The sequence below is a fragment of the Pipra filicauda genome, unplaced genomic scaffold (genome assembly GCF_003945595.2).
Source record: "Pipra filicauda isolate LSUMZ 115617 unplaced genomic scaffold, ASM394559v2 scaffold116_size3395265_pilon, whole genome shotgun sequence".
Taxonomy (NCBI): Eukaryota; Metazoa; Chordata; class Aves; order Passeriformes; family Pipridae; genus Pipra; species Pipra filicauda.
The window spans coordinates 1,252,652-1,279,623 of NW_024103618.1; the positions used below are offsets into that span (position 1 = coordinate 1,252,652).

Here is a 26,972-nt window from a genome sequence, read left to right on the forward strand (position 1 = left end):
ACCGAGCATTAGCCAGCTTATCTTCATCTTATCAGTGTGCTGTCAATAAATACTTGCAACCTCTACCTTTTCCCCTCACCCAAACATCTCTGGACATCAATAAGGGGCTTTTAAGTAATTTATTAAAATACTTAACCTATCTTTGATATATAACTACTCTTAAAAAATTTACAAAATGTGGCTACTCTTGCTAGTGGGTTACTTTAAAGAGATTTTTGATCTGCTTCAGGGTCAACAATGCTTTCAGAACTTGATCCCCACAGCTGAGACCAAAGCAAAAGTAAAATTTCTTGGTTTGGTAAACCATTTCAGTTTGCTCACTAGAGCAATCTGAACTTAGTGATCTTAGGGCAAGATTTAATAGATCTAACAGATCTAACAAATCACAATGATTCTGACATGTAACTGTAATATTGCATTAATGATATTGCAGCCACAGAAGAGGTGAGGGCTGCAGGAAATGCAGTGAACAGAAGTGCACAACATCTGCTTCCAGAGTCTTTTAATCAGTCAGATTGTCATGACTGTGCAGATAATCACACTGGAGGATGCTATGAGAACATATGCGCAGGGTAAGTGGAAATATGGAAAATCATATCTACAGAAGGTGAGTGAGTACAGCAAGACTCACATAGTCATGATACAGAAAAAAACCCTACCACTCTTCACATCATAATTTGGCATCTGTTCTTATCTAGTCCTTATTTTGAATATCCAAAGTGACAGATGCAAACAATATGAATAAAAGGCAAGATTAATTTAAATGCTTTGTGGATTAGAAACTATAATTAAAATCTTTCCAATAATGAAAAGAGTAGCTAGAAAAGTAACTAAAGCACTTCAGAAAAATCTACCCTTTTATTTCATCAGCTTAGATTTTGGCCATTTGAAGAAAGCATAAGGAGAGGAAGTAGATAAGTTATATACATAATTTATATACATTCTCATGGTAAAAATTATAGAAAAAAGTTTTTGTTTGCTTTTCAATTGAAAATGGAATTTTTCAGGCACTGCTTCTCATAATCAAACATTAAACTACAGAAAGAACCAGAGAAGAGAACTCAGAACAAAACAAAGCAAAAACCCACAAAAACCCCACATATATACATACATATATATATATTAAAAACCCAGGAGTGAATACTGGTATGGATTAAGGGTTTGGCTTTAAGGTTGTCAATAGTGATTTACCAGCTCCATTAACTGTACTTTCAAAATTCAACAGCTACATCTAACTTCCTGTAATTAGAGAGACTCAAATAGTTAAAATTGGACTCACAAGCAACTTTAACAACAAAGCTGTACATTACTCAAGCATACACAGCTTTCTACAGTTTCCCTTCATAAATTAACTATAAAGTTTGTGCAACAGTTTTCAAAGCATGATTAATTGCACAGTTACTGTTTGGTTTTGTCTTGCCTTTAATTTACATGGTTTTCCTGCCATGGTTCAAAATCTCAACACTGATGGCAAACAGACTTACCTGGGTTTGGCTTCTGCTCTCCAACTCCTGTAAGATACATGATCCTACATGAAATACAGCAAGCCTATTATTTTGGCTTTCTGGTTGATGAGGCAGTAATCTGCTCCAAATATCAATCATCTGCTACACTGAATATATAAGAGCACAGACATATGTCAAGAACTTCCTAAGAGCCTCTACTTATTTATTGGCTGTAAGAGTATAACCTATTGTGGGGATCACTCTCTACAACAGAGACTCTACTGTTATTCAAAAAGGCAAAAATCTCCATCAGCACTTACTATATGCTGGTGAATGACAAACTTCAAAACATTCCAAGAAAAAGTGTTTTAAATTTGCATTCTCCAGAGTGGTCAAAATAAGCATCCAGATGTATAAGACTTGATGAAATTTAAAATCATGCAACAACAGAATAAAATGAAGGCCAAGATCAACAGGCAGTGAAGTTGCATTCACTTACTAGAGAAAGCATATCTCATTTCTTAATAGCTCTTTTGTCAGTGCTGTCACTCCTATGACCAATGAAGTAAGACAACACTCTTTCCAGGGGTAGATCTGCTTTCTTGGTAAAGAGCTTGAAGGTGCTGCTGCAGGAAAAGGCATCCAGATTGCTCCTCTCTCAGTAAAATGAAATTCCTATAATACACATTGTGAGATGAAAAATCCTGCTGTAGCTGCCTGGCTTTTAACAAAGGTTTTGTAGTGTCAGCACAGATCCTGGCACCAGCCCTTGTAGGGGCCAGTGAATCACAGCATCTTTCCTCTGGTGCGCAGCAGCTCAGGTGGCCGTGAAAGCCTCTGTGGTAAGAGCCATTGCCAAAGTCAGCCTCTATTGCAATAAGCTGTTACGATTGCAACAATCCAAGCACGCTCCCTGCTTTTTTCCCCAAAACCCAATTCAAATCTAGGTCAGCAAAATTATTTCCACAATTGGAACACAGCACAACATATTTCCCTATAGACAGACAGATAAGGAATTAATAACAAAGAACGAGTGTGTCATGTTCTTCAAAATATTCTTCTTCTAGTTGACAGAGAAATAAGAGGTACAAGATAAAGAACTAAATGCAGTTTGTCTCAGCTGCAGACACAAAGGAGACAACACAGCAGAAGACAGTAAGTATTTGGAGAGGATATAGGAAGTAACAATAAACTGTACAACAGAACAGCCAAGTAGTCTGTGCAGTTTTGGGGTGAAAAGGAGGAGTTGGGTGCTGTTTGGATTAGCATTAGCACTAGTCAATGTCTGTGCCTTCTCAGTGAAGTGCTATGTGATACATACCTTAACATCACTCTTGGTTTAGATCATCACAACTGAACTGTGCAGGCACTCAATACTCCTTATACAGGACACATAACCTCTGCAAGGAGCAAGGAGGTTTGAATTTAACATAAAAGACAAGATTTGGAAAGTCAACAGGGGCATAATTACAGATAGTGATTTTGGCACAACACACGCTTATGTCTTTGTGATATTTTGTAACCTTCACAGAGAGAAAAAAAAAAGGGGGGAAGAAAAAAAAAAGAAAAGTAAGTTTAAACAGACACATAATGGGAAACAATTAAATGGCTTTGCAGACATTTATGGAAAGTTTCTTTCAAGCATGAAGGGCAGCTTGGGAGAAATTGGTATGAAAAGTTGAAAGTATGGGAGCAGAAACTAGAGAGATCTGAGATACTAAATGGCCTCTTGAGAAAAAAAAAAAACCAAAACAAAACAAATAAAAATGGCTAAAGCTTTGAAGTGCCTTGAAAATGAAAGGGAACTGTTTATGTGTGAGACAGTGAAAGAGGAGACAAAGGAGGAACTTGAACAAGAAGTAACCCAGGAGAAACAGTGGCATTTTTTTTCTGTAGAACATCTTTAGATGGTATAAGCAGAGCCACGAGGCAACTGGAAAGGTTACAGAAATACATCAGCCTAACAATGGGAGTCTGAACAAAAGTTTCCATGTGATGGATTAAAAAATAAATATAAAACCCTTTTGCATTCAGAATTTGCAAGACTAAAACTGAGACTCTACTCCTAGTTCTAAGATCCATCACATTATAGAAAATTTTTAGATTTCAGTCCTCAATGACATAGATTAGTGATTAGTGTAGTTGTTGTTACTATTATGACTATTACTATTATTACTACATACTACTACTATAATGATGATGATTATTATTACTACAACCATGTCAACTGTGGCTTAAGTGGTACAGCGTTGCCATATGAAACCAGTATTTCCTAAACCATGAACTACCTAACATAAGACTTAAGAATCAACCATAGCACAGAAAGACTGCAGCCTTACATAATAGCATTGCTATTGTCTGGTACACAGAAATGAGGCCATATTTCACAGCAAAGAGCACACATTTCCCTGGTGACTCGTGTGTAACCTTCACTACCTGTCCTGATGTCATATATAATATGGGACAATGGTAAACTGCAGCTGAAAACAGGAAAAGTACTGAATACTCTTTAAAGTGGGGACTGAAAAGATGTCTATTCTCTGCTTTGGTTTCAGAAGAATACTGCAAAATTTGTCAGTCATACAATGACTGCCCTTTCCCTCACCTCTCGCCATTCCCTTCAAAATATTCACAGAAATTGGGAGCAACACAGGAACTGCTGTGCTGAGGCAGTAGGAGCAGAATACAACCAATACTTGGTCAGAATATTTGGCCAGGTCTCCTGAAACTGAACAGGACAAGCTTGGAGCTATCTTGCAATAGTGGTAACCAAACTGCAAGTACCAGATTAATCAATTACAGTTAATTTTTTTCAGAAAAAAAAAAGAGAACATTCATGAAATTGTATTTGTGATGTATTACTCAGTTTCTAGAGCTGTTAACATAAGAAATGTTAACAGAAATATGGGATTTGATATATTCCATAACAAAAAAACCAACGCTCTAACCCACTGAAGGACAATTCACTCAGCTGCTGTAAATGAACAGTGTCCATCAATCTCAAACACTCATCTGAGTAAACCAATTAACCGTGATCACTTGTGGTGCTGATCGGCATCAAAATTATTGGAATCTACATTTCCTAATTAAAATTAAAAAGTTGGGAAAAAATATTCTAACTTATTCCAAAGAAGATACTGTACAATAAGAAACAGGTAATATTCGAAGACTCATTGGTACTTTGTCCTGTGATAAGTAGAGTAAGTGCAGTGACACACCTGGCCACAAAGTATCCTCCACAAGTGCAATAATGTTGAGCAATCTGTACTAGGATACTGATATTTGAATACTTTCAAAAAATAAAAACAAAATATCTGCTGCTAGTGAGTACAACTGAGAATGAAATGAAATTTAGAAGCCAAAGGATACTTAAAATTCCCCATCAGCACATTCTACATGAAGTCATAAATGGTACAATATGACAGGAAAAATTGTATCCTAGCAGTGTCCAGGCCATGCAGTCTGCACACCAAAGTAGCACATTGTGTGTTCTGTATCTGATTTGCTCAGTGGTTTAGCTCTCTTGTGAAAAAAAAAAAGAGTGATGGGCTTCAAAGTATGCCTTAGCTTGTGATCACAGCCTTCAATGGATAATAAGCAAAGACCATGTGATAAAAGCTAAAGGATCCACAGAAGAGACAGAAATGTTGGAAAATAACAAGGAAACTGAATTGTTCTAGTGAGGTGCAGTCCTAGAAATCAATCCTGTAATTTTCAGTCTGCACCTTCTAATAGTGAATTCCATTAATAAGTACAAAAAATGGAGAGCAGCATCTGCATCCACAGTAAGGGAAACAAAAAATAGTAGCCCTCAAACACACTGAAATGGCAACGATAGCAGAATGTTTCAAATTGTTAAATTGTGACTAACACTTTTAAAAAGCAAAGGAATTTTAAAATATTATTTTTTTTCTGCAAACCTACATATATATGTATACACTTATACACAGGCAGATATAGACAGTTGGGTAGAGCATTTTCTTTTGGTTAGTTTCTAGTCTAACTATCAGTTACAATGTCTATGCATCTCTATAGAAATTATCTACCTCTTTCTAACCATTTACTAAATGAAACTTGAATAAATAGACATCAAAGACAGGGGAAGTATAAACTTTTCTCTTTGCTCTTCATTTTTGACACAATGATGCAATACTGCTTCTTACTTAAGGAACTGCTCCTGCATTCCTTCTCAAAAAATTTCTCTCATTTGGGGTAGCAGTCTTTTATTGTCGTAAGAGTTTTGATCAAATGGAAATGACAATATTGGATATTCCCTTAGTTAAAAGAAGGTAAAAATGTCTTGGGGGGGTACCATGCCTTTCCCAGCCACCTGAATAGCACACTTTAATGGTCTTGTCAAACCACAAAACCTGTGGTGCTGGCATGGTTCTTCTCTGGACCCCCTGGGGCACTAGTACCACAAAACTGCATATTTATGAATACATACAGTTTGGGGATGAATACAGGACAGGGAAAGCTAATGAGGCCAACAGGTACCATGGATCAACACTCATTTTTACATTGGGACCATATATCAGACTCTGATACTTGTACAGCAAACAGTGGTTGCTTTTCATTTGGCCCTAGTTTGAAAGAAGAAAGGTAGTAAAAGCCTAGTACTTTTAAATTAGGTGTTCAACATAAAGTAAAAACAGGTTCTAAATAAGCATTGCATATCTAAACTCTGTTAAGAATTTCCTATACCACTGCAGAGCCACCGAGGATCAAGACTTTGGCCATAAAAATACACTTAGCTGCATTTTATATGATTGTTGCATAACGCATAGCTCTAAAAGGTCAGCTCTAAAAGACAGATTTAGTTAGTATTGGAAGCCTAAAAACTCCACTGATACAGACACTTGTTAAAAAGGTTTCATGCAGGTAGCAGATGCCCAAAGAGATCACGAGCTGTAGAAAAACATCTTAAGAACGGGGTGAATATAACATCTAGAATGTTGTGTAGATCTTTGCTAAATAGTAAAAGCCAAAATACAACAGCCTTCAGAAACAAATTCTAATGAATATCATACATACATCCCATTTATGAAAAGGATGTATCAAATACCAAGAGGAAAACAGACTGAATTAAAAAATAAATGTTTCCTCTCATACTATGTGTCCTCCGAGGCTTTCAGAAAAACATACTGCCTTGATATGCTGTTTAGCATCATTTTCAGAAAAAAAAATATCTCTACATCATGCCATATTGTATCCTAACTTAAGAGTAAAAGGACATCATTTGCCAGAGTGAATTAAGGTATCTGACAAATGAATAATCCAAAGGGGAACAACAGATAATGTGTTCTCACATTAAGTGATAGCAATGGTTAACAATCTCAAAAAATATTGATTCCAGGAAAAGTGCCTTCTTAATGAAACCAACAGCTCACATAAAAATAGTTTAGAGAGTCAAATTTCTTATTATTTATTTTGATGAGAATGTTGTTTCCCAGAATAAAACATATCATTTTTTGAAACCTTAATCAAAATCTTTGTATATATATGTTATTTATTTTTACAAATGTTTGGTTTTTGTACTGATATTAGATGCTCATACAAGCCAAGTTCCTGCGGTCCAAGCCCAGTGAAAGCAATTGCCCTTTTATGAAGGAAATGGTGGTATAAGGCTGTAATTTAAATTGCTAAGTAGTTCTCTGTCCATTTTTAAAAAACACAAAGCAGTTTTTAAATTTCTACATCTGAACCATAGCTGGAAGACTTCACAGGGGCTGCAGAGACAAGAAAAGGGCATGGGAGATGGGATAGGACTACCCTGCAAAGTCAGCCCCATGCTGGCTCTTTAAAACTGGAAAACTGAAAAACTGAAGCTGTAAGCATTTTTCATGTTCAGTTCCACAGGCTGAAGGACTTACATTGGTTACTGGAAAAAGAAGCCTCTACCACTTGCTATATCCTCCTTACAGCCTGTCCTCACATTTTGCTCCCATGGTAAGTTCCTTCAGTAAAGAATTGGACAGAGAGAAACAAAAGAGAAAGACTGAAGTAGGTAGACAGACAAAAACAAAGACATCACTTATACTGGACATGGAAATTGGAATATTCCCCCCCCATCACTCTTCTGCTCTGTTATGCATTTCATTATGTACCATCCTGGCCTGAGACATGGACTTCCCTGCCACAGCCCCAGGTAATGGCAACTGTAAGCTTATTAGACCATTACGCTGGAATGAATATCGTTTGCCACAGATCTGCATAATCTACTTTTGGCATCTCTATCCACAGTATCTAAGTACCACTGGTATTTCCTGCCTGGCTTCCTATCTATTCCCCACCCATGCATGGTGATATAGGTCTAAATCTCAAGATCCGTAATAATAATTGAGAATTACAGTGCTCTAACCAAATGCTCAGAAGATCCCTGCACTCTCATACTCCAGCCTCTGAATAAAACACTTGTCTGCCATGCAAATTCAATACTCTCAGCAATTCTGTAGGGAGAAGGTAAAGGAAAAAGGCAGGAGAGGAGTGAGCTCAAATGCACCTGACGGTGAATCCCTGTCTTAGTCCTGGGCAGCAGTCCGCAGGAGAAGCCATGCCAAAAGGCCTCTCTAAAGCCTCCAACACCACCATTTCATACAATGTACAATCTAAGTGATTTACTATCACACACTCAACCTCCTTAGAAGTGCTGTTACTTCAGTGTTGGTACTAAATACATAGATTAGATCTCAACAGGTCTACCAGAAACTAGATGGGATTCATTGCTTAACTTCTGAAGAAACCAGCCATGTACACATACCCACCCACCACACACACACACACCACACACACGCCCACCACACGCACACACACAAAGAGAAGAGGACGCAGAAGATTAAATGGAAAAAGGACAACAAAACAGTTAATTTCAAATTTTTCTTTCTATGAATTTGAAAAAAATCCCAAACAACAAATCACTGCAGTGAAAATAGTTTTATTCACAGCTGCTGTGTCAACCATTACTTTTCTTAAGCTCCAAAGAGTAGCTCCCTGAAATTATACCGGCCCAGAGACAATCCAGGTATACACAAACATAGTGGAAATATTCAGCACAAACTAAAACAAGGATCTCACACATCATACTCTGTGATCATACTCATCACACATCTTTTTTAAAAGAAGAAATATATTTTTAAAATTACAACTATTTCAGATAGAGAGGTGAAACATGTTTCAGTAATAACCACAATCATATCCAACTGCATAAGAATACACAGTAAGGAATAAAGAAACTTATTTGAATGAGATTAAAATTATTTCATAATATTAACCCATAGCAACATTCAGATGATGTTTTCTATCAATAATCAGAACTTACCATATTGATTGGATCAACTGGGCCGATGCTGTTTACATAGACATCTGTTTCAATTACCGTAGTTCTCACTAAACAAAACAGTAACCGTAATAATTACATATTTAATTAACTCTGTGCATTGTTAGTGTAATGTAATCTATTTAACTAAAACAACAACATATCTGTATTCTTTTATTAGCTTCAGAATAATTAAATTTTTGCTCTGTTAGTACCTTAGAGGATCATATATGACTTGGCTCCCTTATTTCATATGAAATGTTAAAATTATCAACTTCAATTTTTTAGTTCATAATGCAATACCCACATATGCTTTGTGAACAAATGTAAGATAGGTACAATAGGTAAAGGAAGGAAAAACAAACAAATGAAACCTCCCAAAAACTGTCTTCCAACTTAAAAATTTATGAATAAACAGAAAAAAAGTGTAAGAAAATTTCTTCATACAAAAAACCATGAGATCTGGGAGCAAATGTGTTTATCATCTGTAAGGAATCAATATGCAATGCTTTCTATCAATTCCTACTGAGAACATGTAGCAGAAATAAAATATCTTTTCACCACAGATTTCTTCAATTCATGAAGCTATATCACTTTATATATAAGGGTATTACTTTACGCCCTTTCATCAGCGTGGTTAATACACCGTTTCAAGTACCAAATTTAAAGCCCCTCAAGTGACAGTCATTTAAAAGTTAAACATTACCAAACTTATTTTGCTTTAAAAAGACTCTCACTGTGCATATAAAGAAAAAAAGAACTTTAAAAAATATATTCTCTCACAGAATATACTCTCTTATTTTTTGCATTTACAGAAGGACACAAAGTCTAAGTGATTTCCAGGAAAGGCACATCTGAAGTACAGGAGGCACTTATAATTCAGTTTTTTCCTCCTAACTGGTTTATACAGAAAAAAGGCTCAAACACAAGAGGTGAGAATACATTTTAACTTCATCAGTTTACCGGGCATTTTTTTCTAGCTTCTACTGGGCAGCCAGAATGTTGACACAAAAGAAATAGAAATACCCGATAGAAAGGAGAGGGTTAATAATAGAGCTCTGTTGGTCCTTTCACAATTTGACACAATAAAATGAATCATCTCGTTCATCTGCAGATGAAAAAAGGGGAAGATACAAACAAAAAGGCATTTTGATTTCATAGAAGAGGGACCCTAGGCCATCAGATTTAATTTCTTTATACTGCAAACCATTAGAGATCGCCCAAGTGCTCAATAACAAACCTAAAATGTTAAGCAAGAAGGTTTTTTAAATCTCTAAAAACTTGAACAGACACACAGAAAGAAAGAAGGTATCATTGACATCTTTGCCAGCTAGAATGACAGGTAAGACACTTTCTAAATATCTTAAGATACCTTTTCTCTGCCAAGATCACTTGAGAGGAAATTCCTCCCGATTCCAAATCCAGTTACTGGTGTAAACCTAAGCCCGACAGAAAGACAAACCAGTGAGGCTGCACAAAGGAGTTTTTATGACCACACAGCATAAAGTCACTTGATCACCATCCTGTCCCCAGCATGCTTCACAGAAAGTTTAAAAAGATTCTGGAAACAAATTTATTTCCTGGGGGAAAAACTAAGTACTTCCTGAGATGATCCCTGTGGGTCCCTTCCAATTTAGAATATTCTGTGATTGAGCTGCAAATGTTTTTAGTTTCTGCAGAGCTCATAAAGGAAGGGGGAAAACACAAGAACTCATATGCACAAGTTGAAATATCAGAGTAAAAAGTTTATAATGTGTCTGTGTATATCACAGAATCACAGAATATGCCAAGTTGGAAGTGACCCACAAGGATCATCAAGTCCAACCATTAGCCCTGCACAGGACCATCCCCAAGAGTATCACCACGTGCCTGAGAGCATTGTCCCAAGACATCTTGAACTCTCTCAGGCTTGGTGCTGTGACCACTTCCCTGGGGAGACTGTTCCAGCTCTGGGTGAAGAACCTTTTCCTAATATCCAACCTCAATCTCCCCTGACACAACTTCAGGCCATTCCCTCGGGTCCTGTCACTGGTCAGCACAAAGAAGAGATCAGAGCCTTCCTCTCCTCTTCCCCTCACCAGCAAACTGTAGACTGCAATGAGGTGTCCCCTCATACATACTCTGTAATCTATTTAACATACACCACACCTCACAAACAGATATTTTTTTTTCTTTCATTTTACCACCCTTTAATTTAACTGCTGTTGTTTACATAACAGCAGCCCCACTGCCAGACCAGAAAACAAGGAGATGGATCAAAAGGTGTTTTGACTCATTGCTCAAGCAATGCTGAATAATTTACTATGCAGAATCTCTCACCTTCAAATCCAACCCGTAGGTTTCTTCCCCTTCCACTTCCTTTTTTTTTCCCCCGCTCAATTCTCATATCTCTGGTTATTCTGAAGGAGCTGATTACCCTGTAGATGCAGCCTCTCCCTTTCCAACAGCCTTGGTGTCATCTGCCAACTTTACTACAAAAATGAATTGCTGAAGTCATTCGAAATACCATTATTCTTGATCAAGACTTTCCTATGAGGCCCCATTATAGGCAGCCCAACCACTGATATTCCTTATTAACAACTAAATTTTGAGATCTGTCAGTGAGTCAGTTTTTAATGGGGGCTATGTCAATTTTATGAAATTCCAGCTTGCAGCAAGCAGTACTTCATCTGCCACAAGGGCTTTCCTGTAATGAGTGAGAGTTCGTTTTTCCTTTTCCATACTGCTCTGAGTGAGATTATTAGTGGTATTAAGAGCAAGTGAAGAGTTTGAAAATCTACCTCTGTTGAAATTATTTTAATTTACCAAAATAAGCCAGCGAAAGGAATACAATTCAAGAAAACTGAAATAATCTGTTTTGTTACATTAGTTCTTCTGTATGGTACAGAGCAAAGTACTTCTGGATTAGAAGAACTAATTCATTCTTCTTGTGTTCTTGAACCAGAAGTGATAATGCAAATGACAAATGCTGGAGGAAAATACATTCTCAATAATAATTTAACATCCATAGAATTACTATTGTTCATTTCCTCTCCACAAAAAGCTAACAATGAAAGATGGCTTGAGAAGATTTTTCTACTATGAATGCTTCTTATTTTACTTTAAAAATTTTATATCAGCTCTGAAAACAGTACAAGTAGGAAGAAGGTGATATCACACATCCTGTATGAAGTGCAAAACAGCACTGTAAACTTACAGAACCTTCTAAGCAAGGGGAGAAAGGGCTTGCAGACTTTAAAGATTTACACAGAGACAGTATGACCCAGGCTAGAGTAAAGTAAGAAGGTGAGAGGACAACAGATTGAATATTCAAGAGGGAGGGAGAGAGAGAGAGAAAGAAGAGCACCAAGAAGCAGCTGACCACAAGGGATAGTTCACCAGCTCCTAACATAGCTGAAGCACATAGGAAACCTCTTTGGTAAACCTAATCTAGAGAGACCTACCCACTTTCTGATTTCCTGCTTCGACACCTTTTTTTCACTAGACTAAACTTCTTCTGGTTTTAAAAATGTTGAGATATATTTATTTCTGATTAGAGAAATCATAGTGATAAAAATCTACCCCTATTATTGACAAATCATTTTAGTAATTGGCCTTGCCACCCAAAGGGCCTCTTTTATAGCCTGTATTTTGCCAGGTCCAATTTTTAGCTCTTGATATTTGAAATATCTCTGCCTGCTACACTTAAAAGCTCTCCTTATCATCTATTCTCAGTCTATAAACACCCATCTCCTGACAGAAATTATTATCATCAATGAAAAAGTGCAGAACATTGCGCTTTTTATTGCTTAATACTGTTCCATTTTCATTACTCCAATCTATTAGTTCAATTCATTAACAAATAGCATGTTAGTCCATCTAAATTCACTAACCAGTTCCCATAGTTTACCACAATTCCTTCTTTTTCTAAGGAAAGTCTAAGACATATCACTTTTTTTTTTTTAATTAATACTTATCATACTATTTAATTTTAACTAAGACCATTTTTGATCATTTCATCCAGGCTTATTTTCTTTGAGCATGTTTTCTAAAACTCCTAATTAATCACCTAAAGAAGCATCCCCTCAAGGTGATAAAGCAGTTAGTCAGCAAATAAATTAGGTGACTATCACATTCAGAAATAACAGAGGCCTTAAATTTGTAATAGCTTTTAATGGAATAATACAATTCTCACAACCAGCTATCTAAGATTACTACTCTTATGGTTATTTGTATTGAAAATTCAGCCTCAAGTGCCTACAGCAGGCTTCCAGCTGCATCTTTGATGAATTTTTCAAAGTGATTTTGATGAAAGCAGAGCCCTGTCCTCCACACTTTTTTACCTTTTCATGCAAAAGAAACCCATCTTTAGCAAATACTCCTATCCCACCACTTTTATTATTTCCATCATTTTCTATGCAGTGCACACATCCAGTACCTTTAAATTTCACTGAATATGCTCTTCTACATCTTTCTCTTCTATTTTGATTTTCTTCAGTTCTTGGAAAATATTCTTCAACTAAAAACACATATCTCTCTATCTTTACTTGGTATTTTCCTACTTGATCAAGCTTATTAGTTTTCTGCCTATATCATACTTTCATCAATGCTACACTAAGATCACTTCTTCAGTAGAATATCCTTCTACTACTCTTATTTTTTTTCAAAATTAGTGCTTCCATTAGTCTCTTGAAAGTCCAATTTTTGTCCATGTATTCTTTATATCCCAGAGAACAGGACTTTCCACATTAGTGCACTGAGATGCAATTTCTTACCCAGGTCCTGCTTATAGGGCAGTAACAACCATCCAGATTTCTCTAGGCATCCAATTTCTGTATGTCCATGAGCAATTACCCTGACCACTCTTGAAAATTCTATCAGTGATGACTTGCCTCAAACTGTTGATTGAAACACTCCACATAAGTTGTAGATATGTGATGATTATTTCCTATTTTTAATTAAATTTTCAGATTGATCTGTTTTGTTTCACCCATTGTCGTGGTTTGGACCTTGTTTTCCCCAGAGGCTAAGAGAAGTGGTAGACCCCAAGGGGTGGAAACCCCTGGAAGTTTTGAAGTTCTGCCCAATGGGCGCTCCTGCAGAAATGTAAACATATCACAACCAGACCGGAAGAGAAGAGTGGTAGTTTTGGTTGTGGTAGAAGAGGTGGCCATGTTGTAGAGCCACGAGGAAGGGGCTCTGAGCCCCTCGGGGCCTCTGGGCCTCCCAGCCCCTGGCTGGGGGCTGCAGGGACCTGGAACAGCATAAAGCTGGGCTAGGTGCCTGTAGTTATGCCGGGAGATGTTTTCTCCACGGGCGCAGAGCAGCAGCCGACACTGACCAGAGAAACGGTGGCAGAGAGCCAGAGATAAGGACCTGAACTGGAGGAGCAGCAGAAGCAACATGCAGCACCAGAGAAAGGACTCCTGGAAGGAGAGCCGAGGAAAGAAGAGCCAGCAGCTGAGAGCTACAGAGTTCTTGGGGGTAAGACTGTACCACACTCCCCCAAAATTCCCTTGAGACCCCTCTTGGAGAAGAGGGACATGGACTCCTATTTTGGAGAGCAGTTTTGGACATGCAGCACCGGAGAGAGAGAGGAGCTGAGAAGCTCAAAAGAGCGTCCAGGAGCTGGACCGGGACGGCCAGATGGAATGCGGGGGGAGTTGACCTTGGCTCTTCCCCCCCCTCGCACTGCTGCCACGGTGGCAGCCTGAGAGACAGGGCACAGAGGCCCTGCAAGAGATACCAGACCGTCACGAAGACCCCCCTGTGTCTTCGTGATATGACGTGGTGATACGACCTTGTCTGGGGTTACGAAGCCCACGGAAGACCCCTCGGTTGTGAGGCGATGGGGCCGAGAGAGAGGCTTGGATACCTCCCTCGTGGATGCTGGCAGAAAGCCAGCTATCAGCTGCTGCATGCATGAGATGAAAAGAACCTGCTGCCTTAGAAGATACTCCTACTGCTGCTTAAGGACTGGAAGGGATCTGTCCTTCTTTCCCTCCTGGACTTTTATTTGGAGGAGAGAAGAGATCTGATCCACTGTAAATACTATATATCATGGTAGAGATAGTTGTAATCGTGTGTATAATGTGATATGGTATTTATTTGTACAGTCATTGTAATATATTCCCTTTTCCCCATTTGGAGTCTGGTGTGTTTTTGTCTGGAAAAACCCATCTCACGTTAGGTTGAGATGTGGGAGGGGGAATGGAGCTAGGGAATTGATGTTGGGGCTATCTCAAACCATGACACCCATACACACATCACTGCTGGAAAAAATGCTCTGTGCATTGATAGGATAATATTAATATATCAGTGCCCCTAAGATGTGAGAGGTGGAACAATGTGCGGCTAGAATTTAAAAAAGGAAAGTTCAAAAATAATAGCTACTTTGATGCAGAACTGATGTTTAAACAGTGTGGCTATAAAATCTGGCAACCAAAAGGTAATGTTACAATGAGAATAGTACTGCTTTATTAATAAATCAACATACCAAGGTTGCATCCATAATTAAACATTATTTATACCACAGATAGGAGACTTCATCTGGTAACTATTATTACTTCATACTGAGCAGACGGTACTTCAATACTAGACCTTCCATGCTAGAACCTTTATGCTCCAAGCATCTTAAAGCATACTACATAAATTGAGTTAGAGACAAGTAAGATAAATAAACATAGCAAAGGGTAGTAGTTAAGAAACCACTACAACTCAAGGACATTTGAATGAGGCAAACAGAAAATGACAGTTTTCTCCTCTTAAATTTCAGTATTGTCTCTGAAGTTTTGATTTTCATTTGGCTTTCCTTCAGCATGGCACTCGACTAACTTCATGCTTAACAATGAAACCCTTATCTCACTCTGAGATGCTGAAATTCTGTGTCAACATCAGGAAGCACACAAAATTCTGCTCTGAGATTCAAACCCAAAAAGTCCAAGTTCAAAACAAAAAATGTTGTTATTGTAAATGGGCTTTGTAATTCAATCATAAGAACATTCACTGGGATATTATTGCTTTGAAAGATAATGAGAATTCCAGTTCAATAACCTTGTTGTACAAGTACTGACATACACTCTGAAGATATTGAATCTGACACCAGATTTTATCCACATCTTTGAAGGAGACTAAGATGAACAAATTATAGCCTGGTTTTGTTTTTCTGTCTGTTAAATATCTGCTGCAGTCCTCAAACAACTGGGCAGAATGCAATACCTTCATCTGAAGTCAGAAATTTCAACTAATGTTATCCAAAATTTCTGTTTTGTGGCAGAAGTCTGCAACTTACCCTCCACTCAGAAGAGAATCAATCTTAACCTTTGTTCTCCTGAAAACAAAGTGAATACTCCCAAATGTCTCCTCATCACTCTGGCTGATTCTGCATGAACTTTATGTTTTAGTATAGTGGGTGCAGGCAGGCCCCAGATAGCAAAGGTCAGATTGGTATAGAAGTATTGAGAAGACAAAGGGAATATTTATGTGAGAGAAGATAGAACTTTCTTCTTTTAGGATCTGGTATTTTGAATCCAAAAAGCTGTACACTGAGTTACTCACAAAAAGGCAGGATTTTTGTCCTATCAAGACTCAGTACATAACCAGAAAAGTAAAGGTAAACATTATATCAAAATTCTTCCATACCCATCTAGGAACCACAGAATATTCTGAGTTGGAAGGGACCCACAACAATCATCAAGTCCAACTCTTAAGTGAGTGGCCCATACAGGGATAAAACCCACATTGGTGTTATCAGCACCATGCTCCAACCCACTGAGGTAATCTCAGTGTATCTAAATCCATTTGAAATGTCAGAATAAACTCCTCTTCTTTTGTATCCTCTCCATTTATTTTTAAGTTTTATGGAGAGCACAGAGAAAAAGAATTCTCTTCCCTTTCAAACCCACCTACCAGCTAATCATTAGAAGGAATCATGGCTTATTCCCTCATAATCATTTTGTATCTTGCATCAAACAGGGAAAAAAGACCCAACAGTAATTCTATACATCTGTCTCACATTGAGAATTTAAGGAAAAACATCCTGGAAGACCTCCCCTGTTGTCTAAGTGTTTACAGTAATTCAATTAAATGAACATGAAGAAAAAGACTTAAACTTTATGAGGTTTACATGTGATTATATTATGACAGGGAGAGAAAATTGCTTTTCAACATCTTCAGGATAACAGTCAACACTAAAACAGAACTAAGAAATTGGGGAAAGAAAACAATTTGTCAGAAGCTTTCCAAAGAAAATGCATAGTTTGAGATGACGTCTCTCTCTTCTCTGACATGAATGAAACAAGCAGTTGTATTGTTTATCACATAAGCATCTTACAGACTTTGGTAGGGAATGCCAGGTACGTAATAAACGATTACGTCCTCTACCTCTCCCTTCACAGTTCAGGAAACAAACTCAGAGAAAATATATTGATTTTCTTATTTGATCCAGCATGCATACTGTAGACAAGAGCTGCCAAGCTTTCATGTTTTATATGTTTTCAAAACAAGATTCTTCTAAATATTTAAACTTAATAGTTATATGTAAATTGATGGTTTGACTATTGAAAGACAAAATAACCTTCCTACAAGCTGCAAAGTTTGATCTATAGCAATGCAATCTTCCTTCCTATATTCCTCTAGAAAAGATAAGGTCATAACTTATATTTTTAGATTCTTATGAAGTTTTTAAAAATCTGAGCTAAGAAGAGAACTGGGTTGAGTTATATTTTTCTACGGTAAGAGTAAAATCTCTAGGAATAATTCTTTAATATACTCCTACGGATTCAAGATCAATCTTTTGAATAACCATAGAGCTGATTTATATCTACATTTCTTTCTGTCAGAAGATATTTGTTAAACAAAGCAAATTGTAAATGCCTTTCAGTGATCTATTGTAGATTGCTCACTGTCCCCCAAAATATTTTCAATAAGAAAAAAAGATGGTAAATAGAACATAAAATCTACTCTTGCCTAGAACATTAATTTTATCAGTTTCAGAAAACCATTGCATTTAATTGCTGGTTGCTACCTTGAGTTTTAGAAATTGCAACAAGTGGATTTTTGCCATCTTTGACAAAACGCACACTATCTCTAGTCACGTTTTCTGTTACACTCAATCATTTTATGAGCTTACCCCCAATATCTGGCCGAAGCTTATTGTCATATCCTTGAAGTAAGGAGTCCAGTATGTGAGTTACATCTCCACCATGAATCTTTGGTGCAAGGACCCATGTTTTATTCACCATTAGATCTTCATCATCTTCATCATCTGCTTTATCAGCTCTATGTTGAGTGAATAAGAAAAAAAAAGAAAAACAAGATTAGGGAAAAGAACAAGAAACAGTGAAACTGAATACACAAGCGGTGAAGAAGAAAGAAATAAAATATTGAACACTATTTAGAGTACTTTATAAAAATCCAAATGCGTTCTGGTACCAACAGAAAAAGGTAGGCCCTTATTTAAAATACCAACATTTTGTTTTATGGTGGTAGAGAGTCTAAGCCAATAAACATGTTAAGAGGGACATTAACATATCACCCATACAGAAAAACTCAAGCCATGATTCATACCCATAAAAGCAACAGTAGGCATCATCTTACTCTTAGCCTTTTCCTGTTTTAAAACACAAAGTGTAATTCCAAAGCTTTTCCCTACATGTACTTTTCAAATCGTGGTAAATATTTCTAAGAGACGCTTAATCATAATAGATCTCGGTGTCAAGAGCATTAAGAGAATCTCTTTCCTAGTAGTCTCTCTTCTAACTATGATATAAAAAAATAAGACTTGTATAATTATTCAACTCCATTCACATTTTAAGAAAGCAAACAAACATTACATCCATGTGCTTTGACTAAACATTAGCGGAAGCTGCAGTCGTGTCAACTACATATCTGCATGTATATATGGTACAGTTAACTGAAAGGAATGGTACACCATTTTAAGACCATTTGTTAGCTACCAATTTTATCAAGAGGAAACAAATGTACAAGGAAAACACACATTCATTTATCACCTATCTTTTAATTAGATAAGCAGCAATATATTGCTAATTACTAAGTCATTAAAAAAGAATTGCAATACCTTGGTTACATCTGAAAATTCACTCAGATATCATCAAAAGGTCAAAGAATGCCTGGAAGTAGTTTTCTTTCCATTTCAATCAAATGAGTATGTACTTCAGTATTCCTCCAATGCTAAAAACTGCAATCTGTATTACTCATCTACTTTATTTCAAGGAACTGCTATGGGCTAGAGGTCAAGCAAAGTGCATCAGATTGATAGCAGTAACTCTGACAGTCGCACAACCTATCTTCACAAATGGGCACTGGCTAGCAATTGCAGAACATATGCAACCCCTATAAATCAGATCCAATGTTAACATAAGTACAATATTCCAGTAAAAGGAAGAAATTAAATTACCATCCTTCTGCCAGTTTCTATTGTACACCAAAACTAAAAATGTAACTACTTTATTATAGAAAGGAATTTAAGGGGCTTCTAAGTTACATAGACATATTCTGCCCTCAAAACTAAGGCTGGTATTTTTCAGCAAATTTCCTACAGGAAAGAAAACCTCTAGTATGCTCCATGTGAAAAACAGACAGAAAAAGTCAGTAAAGGACAGAGAAAGAGTAGGCAAGCCTGGTTTCTACTGCAGTCTTTTGTGGGAATGCTTCAAACTGGTCTGTAACCGCAAGGCCTTGCATCAGCTCTTGGATAACACTAGCAAGTCTCACTGAAAATCACAGCTATCATGGCTGTGCAAACTGCTTGGTGGCTTTGGCATGCCTGTTTAATTTAGGAAGTGCGACAGAAACTTCAAGTCAACAGTGCCCCAACTCAACAGGTTCCCAGAGGATGAACTGTTTGGATATCCGGGCTTTCATACCTAGCTTGCTGCAAACAAGTTGAAAGAGTCTGTTAAAGCTGAAAGTAATATGACAGCTTCCCTGTAACAGTCTGAAAAGCACTTTCATACTTTTAAATTGAAATGCACTATAAAATACTTAATCTTTACTGCACTACATAGACATTACAGAAATGTCAGATATTAAATATTTAACATTTCCCATTAGCAGGATCCCACTAATGGGAGCACTAAAAGACGTAGGAAGCTAAGTTTTGTAAATGTACACTTTTTTTCCCTCAAAGCTACCTATTGCCATCTCTTTCATGTTTTGTTACCACACAGCTTTTTTAAATGTATCTATTTATGGTCTACTTGCAATTTTTTGGCATCTAATTACTATACAAATTGGATTACAGTTGCTCAGAGTAGAGAGGCAATCCCAGCCTTTTCCCAGGGGCATTAAGATGATGAGGAGTAAAAGTTAATTTATAAGTAGCTCTCTACATACCCACTGCAAAACTGACCTTTTTCTTCTTCCTCTTTTTGTCCTCCATCCCATAAACAGCGAAAGTACAGTGAAAAAACCAGAGCTCTGTACAGATCCAGGGCACCTGACTCACTGGATCAGCCCAGTTATTCACAGAGAATTTGAAGTGATTGTGACACTATTTTGTCCTGATTTAATGTTCTTTACACAATGTTATTACGAATAGCAGAGATTTAGCCAAAATGAAAAGTACAAGTCATGTCATTACTAAGAAAAGCCAATAGGAGTTACATCCACAACACCTCCACTCACAGTTCCTTGAACATCTTGACCTTTTGAAGAGTTCTTAATTTTATTTATAGATTCTCAGGACAACTCAAGTGGGAAAAGGATCATGAGATGTGTCTCTAGTCCAGACTCCAGACTCAAAGCAGGGCTGGCTCTGAGGTCAGAGTAATTCGCTCATGGCTTAATCAGGTTGAGTTTTGCAGACCTCCAAGGATAGAAGCTGCACAATCTCTCTCAGCAACCTAATCTCCACTTGTCTCTTTTCCACAATTTACTATATTTGAATAAATTTTAAAATTGACAAGAAAAAAAAAATGCAAATACAAATCCATTTCAAATTTTCACTTTCTGTCTTGCTTGTTTGGAGGCCCTCTGGTCCTCCTCCAATTTTAAAACTCTGAACGGCAAATAGGTATACAGCGACAGCTTAGAAAGCTATTAATGCAATTCCAGAGGGAGAGGGAAAAATTCCATCCCAACATCTGAAAGCTTTCCTAGACACTAGTAAATAAATCCATTTAAGAAGACACTTTTATTAGAAGCAACCTTATTTACTTAGTGTCTGACAAGTTTTGGCTTGAAATGTACATTTCCAACTATTTACATAGAACTATGTGATTTTATCTAGAAAGTATTGTACACTGAAAAAAGTGCCACCCACTGGAAAAGAAATACAGTAGACTTCCATACTAATACACAAGGTTAACAAGAGCTTGTGACTCACTAATCCATTGGATAAACCAGCAAAGAGACCATCACAGATCAGATGATAATATAACCAAATGCGGAGGAACTGGATTACTGCTGTTCTACATGGTGAAAACAGCTATTCTCACTGTGTCTATTTCTATCTTACTGGGCTTTTCATCTTTGACTCCTAAGCCATAGCCACCAGTGTGCAACAACAGGACTGTGGTAAGAAGGAACGATGCAGGCTGGAAAAAGGAAGTGACCCAGTCATGGAGAAAGTCTTCTCTATGCCCTCCAGGGAAGCAAAGCACACCACCTGCCAATTTGAATTCTCAGTCCAGGTGTTCTGGGGGGAGTTGCACAAAGTTCCCCAAAAAGACCACCTAGTGACATGAAGGCAACAGGACATTCCAGTAATGTCCAGAATCGCCAGTCTTTGTCATGCTAAAGAGATTTGAATTAGTCTGTTTCAAAGATAGAAATCCCTTGTACACAGTGAGCAGATCAGGTGAGATGGTGTTACCAGCATCTAATCAAGCTTGCTGGACCATGTTCTTTAAAGAAACATTCACTTTGGAAGACAAGAGGATTCAAAACTGTTACTCTTTTACCAAGTCACTGTGTATCTCCAGCTCTTTCTCCAGGGTTTGGAATGGGATAGAAGGAAAGACAGAAGGCAGCAAACTTCATTTCAGAGCAGAAAAGAAAATGTTAAATTGAGGTATACCATTCAATTATTTAGCAGCAGTTAACTTTGGCTGAGCACCTTTTTACTTCTTTGCCATTAAAATAAATCTAACAAACCTGTGAAGATTAATGTCAATTAACTCAATTCTCACTGTAACAGTAGTGTTTTCCCCTCTCTCTCACAACCTCAGGAAGAAAGGCAAACTTAATTAAAGAGGAATTCTTTTCCTTTCCAAGTTCATCTAAAGGTTATTTCACTATACACAGAAGATAATGCTTGATCCTCTCTCTCCATTTACTATAAAATATACTTTTTCCAACAAAGTTCAGACAGTAGCTCTTTTTCAGAACATCTGGAGAGACTGTGACTTAGAATAAAAATACAACATCAAACGTTAAAACATTCCTCTTCATGGCACAGCACTACTTTACATCTATTACTGCAGGTGCTAATCCTGAATTTAACAATTTTATAAATAAGAAAGAGACCTCGCCTCTTAAGATGCTTGTTGGTGTAACACTTCAGCTAGTCTCATAAACTCAACAGTAAACTGCATGTACACAGTTAACAGTAATTAGGCAAAAAGTGCCCCAATTATGCTCTCTGTCCTTCAACTAATTGGAGACATTACCATGACTAATAAATCCCTGAGCACAAATGACTAATGACTAAATAAGTCTTTTCAACATCAGGCAACATGCTCATCCTCAGACATTAATGTCATAGGTCTTTGTTCTCCCTTTAAATATGAGAAAAACCAATCAGATGAGCTTTGAGTTGCAATTAACATCTGTCAAGTTATGTAATGAATTGGGAAAAAAATTGATACAGTGAAAGTGTTCCTACTGCTATTTACATCATGCATGTCTAAGTATTACACACAGAAGTACACATATAGGATAAGTGGGAGTATTTAAACATGGCTAAGCACCAATTTAGTTGCCCATTCCTAGGCTCCTGTTCCCATCAAACACACACAAGGTATCCAGTCCTCCAAGCTGGGTTGATTTACAGGGAGCCTGTAGACTTCTAAAGCAGCAGAGACTTGGCAAGGAATATGAGGTATCTCCACTGATGCTTCATGTCTGCGCACAAGCAACTCAATCAAGCCCTTGGTACCCGTGAGTTTCAGACAACCTGCATAGTGGTCTTGTCTATTTGGAGACAAAAAAATCCTTCCCTACAAAAAATATTCCGATAATCATTTAATAAATAAATAAGAAGAAAAGTCAGTGTTTCAGATAATTTCTATGCTACAAGATGTGGAAGGAATATACCTTTTTCCTAGTCACCTTATGTACGTTAATGAAAACAGTAAGACTAGTTGTGTTACTTCATTTAGCTGAGGGTCTTCAGTTGCTTCAGGAGTTTTACCAATACAGGGGTAGGGCAAAGTGATACTTAGCTAAATGATAAAACATGCCTTAAGACAGCTATTATTCACTGGCTGTGCTTCCCAGCTTATTATATAGATGTCTTTTGTCTAAGTATAATACAATTTAACTTTTATTTTCCATTACTTAATAAACAAACAAGCAATTTCTCTCAACTTTCAGAGAAAATGGTAAGGTTTCTTAAAGTGTAAACATGGAAGATTACGTTGTTAGCAACAGTACTGCTTCAGAGGTTTGTAAAAATAGCACATTTAAACCAGACAGGGCTTCCTAATAAGTCAGTCACAACAGAGAAGTTTCCCAGTGAAGTGTTCCAACAAATCAGACATCTAACCAGGCACTAGCTTACTGTAAAACACCAAACATTATATGTCTGTATGTGGTAAAGAAGTATATTTCATAGCCCCATCAATAAGGGGTCAGAGGTTGTCTGACCTAGCCAAATTCCACACATGAAAGAAGACCTAAAGCTAAAAAGCTAAACATGGTCACTGACACCCCAATGTCCAGAGTCAGACATTTGTAGGGAGGCTGCTGATGACTAATTCAGAAGGTAGAAATGTAAGTACTTAGGCATGTGTCGTGTGAACAACCAAGGCATAGGAACAAGTGTAGATGAAAATTTGAACTCTAGAAGGATGATAAGTTTAAGAAGTGCCCGAAACAGGGGAAACTTCCTTAAATAGGGAACAAAATGCAACTTCACCATGGTAGTAATGAGTAATTACTCTCATGTCAGCAATTTAAATTACACATTTGCATATTTTCTTGGATCTTCCTAAGATAAAACAAGGGCCTCAGATAGACTCATAATATCCTTAGAAGCTGAGAAAGGATTGGGACTCCTGTACATACACAAATATTACTTCTTTTCAGTAGCAACAATAGATAGGACCACATAGTCATGACTGCTGGAACAGAGCACAATTACATTTTTCTACAGAAGATTTTCTTGAAAGCTCACTATCACTGCTAGCTGTCAGTAGTGCATGGTTTAAACATCTGTCAAGATTTATCTTTCAAACTTCATGGCTGACTTCATACTCATCAGTCCTATTAACCTTCTGTGGAAACAAATTCTCTTTTGCATTTCATCATCAGCATCTTCACTCATATGCTTTATGTGTCACAGAAAATTTCTGGGAAAATAAACGTAACTGCAAGCAAAGAAATACAGCTACTGAAAATACATCTCCAAAAAGCATTACTTGCTCTTCCTAATCCTGTGGGATATAGAGTCACTGATGTTGTGTTCCTTCATCTTCATCCTTCCAAAACTAGTTTAGACATTCTCTTGACAAAAATCTCTTTTCCCTCATCCATTCCACCTCAGATTGCTTTCATCAATCTATTTCCCACTCCTTCTGCCTTGCCAGATTTTGGTATATTCTTTTGTGTGTCAAATTGTATTTCACTCTCCCATTGAAGTATGTTTCACTTATTCCCTACGTCTTTTTTTCCAGTACACCTACTACATACTGTTAGGTTGATTCTTCTGAATACACATAGTGCCTTGTGCTCTTCATCTTCTCTAAAGTCATATTTGTTTGGCTATTTATAATTTCTTGCCCTGTTTCCTCTTTCCTTTCTTCTTTCTGAGTTTTTACTGAAGGGATGAATATGGACCTTAATTATCAGGGAAAAGTGCAGAAAAAATATTAGAAATTCGTACACAGAAACAGTAGAACTTTAGATTAGAAGTATAAACTATGTAAGGAAGTTTACTTAGTATTAAATAACTAAAGCTCTGTCGTAAAAAAATGAACAATCATAGCACTAACAGAATAAAGACATGTAACCCTGCTGTTCCTTCCCTGAAACAAAAAGTTTTGCCTATGCATTTGAGTGTTTAGACTATAAAACTTGTGATATCTTAATACATATCACAAGCATCAGATGATCAAGATCTTTTGAGTCATTGGAGCATATCCCTGAAAGATATGAAACATTTTCTCACATGTAATAACTTCAGTAGAATTAATTTTAGTCCTAGCAAGACCTTCACTTAAAAGAATTATCATGTCTTATAAAATCTTCAACATCTCTGTGATACTAATATAGTAAAAACAAAATTACTGAACAATGCAACTAGTCTTAACTCTAAACACTTAATAAAGGCACAATCTGCAAAAAATATTTATTGAAATGTGAATTTTTAACATTAAGAACAACAGATATTATTAAAGATATCTTCCAGAAGAAGAATTTTGTTCTGAGATCCACACAAATTGTTCTTCTCCAAGTCAATTTTCATATAATGCTGTAAACTATTTGAAATTACATTAGTCAGATATTACTAATTCAAATGGCTTTTACAGATCACAAAAAAAAACCATAAGGACTCAAAACATCACAGATATTCTTTATCCGTCAGTCTTCTCATCTAATACAAAGTTTATTTTTTCTCTTTGAAAGTTCATCCAAATATTGACATGGTCAGACCAGTATAACTGCTGCCTCTACTCCTATCAACTTGCAGTCCAGAAATCAATTGACAATTTTTCTCACATCTCTCTATCCAAGTACAGGGTAATTCTCTGCATCAGTTTGGAGCTGTTGCATTCTCAAATATATTCAGCTTGAATAGTATAGCAATGTTACTCTGACTGTCTTAATTAAAAGAACTCTTTACCTCCATATATGATCATATAAAATATTCTTCCTAGTTTTGTAGACCTGAAGGAGAGACAACTACCTGTTTCTACAACCTTTGTGCTATACAACAGAGAGCATGAAATTTGCACAAGTAAGGTAGCAAACAATGCTAAAAAAAGAAACAAGGGGAAAAAAAAAAAAAAAACAAAATAAATTAAAAAGACAACTCTAAGATGATTCCTTTGATTTTCCACAGAAATTATTAATTTCCATATACAATTTAGAAGGGATCTTGGGAAGTTTACTGCTACTCAAAGGAGGGCCACTGAATTCAGACCAGGATGCTTACAGCCTAATCCAGCTTAGTCTTTGAAAATTCCATGGACAGACATCCCAAAACCTCACTGGACAGCTTGTTCCACTGTTTAACTATTCTCCCAGTGAATTTTTTTGTTTATACTCAGTTGGGAATTACAAGTTGGTGTTGTGTTGTAATTCATCACCATTGTTTCTCATACTCTTACCATGCACTACTAGGAAGTGCCTACCTCTGTTTTCTTGATCATCTCTCCGTAACTGCTGGGGGCTGATGTTGGGTTCCCACAAAGCCATCTCTTCTCCAGTCAGATCAGCCTTCTCCCCATAGGCAGGTGCTCCTGATTGACCAGCTCAGTAGCCCTCTACTATGCTCCCTCCAGTTTAAACCCAAAGCTGGATGCAGTATCTCGATGAGGTTTCTCAAGTGTTGACCAGAGGGAGACAACCACTTCTCTTAACCTCCTGAATGTGCACCTGGTTCTACAGCCCAGGAGGCTGCTGGGCCTCTTTTGCTGCCAAGGTTCCATGCTCTCCATTAGGAACTCAAGATCCTTTTGAAAGAGCTGCTCCCCGGCTAGCTGCTCCAGTCCTGTTGATGGGGACTTGCCACCCAGGTGCAGGACTTTGACACTTTATCTTTAGTAATCTTATAATGTTCCCATCAATTCATTACCCAGTCTCTCCTCCTCCTCTTAAACAGCAGCCCTGGCTACAAACGTAAGCTTGCTAAAAAAACCAATCTTTCAACATAGAAAAAAATAAATTTTTTTTCAGGAAACATTATGCTAATACCTTTATTCCTGATGTTCTGAGCAGTTCTTGTTCCAACCCAGACAAATGAGGAAATACAATACACTTCTCACTTCTCTTTTCTTGCACCAATTGTTCCACATTCTGATTACAAACTTACAGAACATGATGTATGA

General features: G+C 37.2%; 1 protein-coding gene across 4 annotated transcripts in view; it reads right to left on the reverse strand.

Moving 5' to 3' along the window:
- Nucleotides 1-26,972, reverse strand: part of GABRG1 (gamma-aminobutyric acid type A receptor subunit gamma1) — a 63,100-nt gene that overhangs the window by 27,322 nt on the left and 8,806 nt on the right. For 3 of the 4 annotated variants that reach the window (XM_027717729.2, XM_039384923.1, XM_039384920.1), the window contains exons 2-3: nucleotides 17,870-18,018; nucleotides 8,764-8,831 (exon numbers count right to left, since the gene is read on the reverse strand). In XM_027717729.2, coding sequence (XP_027573530.1) covers nucleotides 8,764-8,831; nucleotides 17,870-18,018 — 217 coding nt within the window. Of the gene's footprint in view, nucleotides 1-2,766; nucleotides 2,846-8,763; nucleotides 8,832-17,869; nucleotides 18,019-26,972 lie in introns of those variants that run through there. The other variant, XM_039384926.1, reaches the window with a different exon arrangement.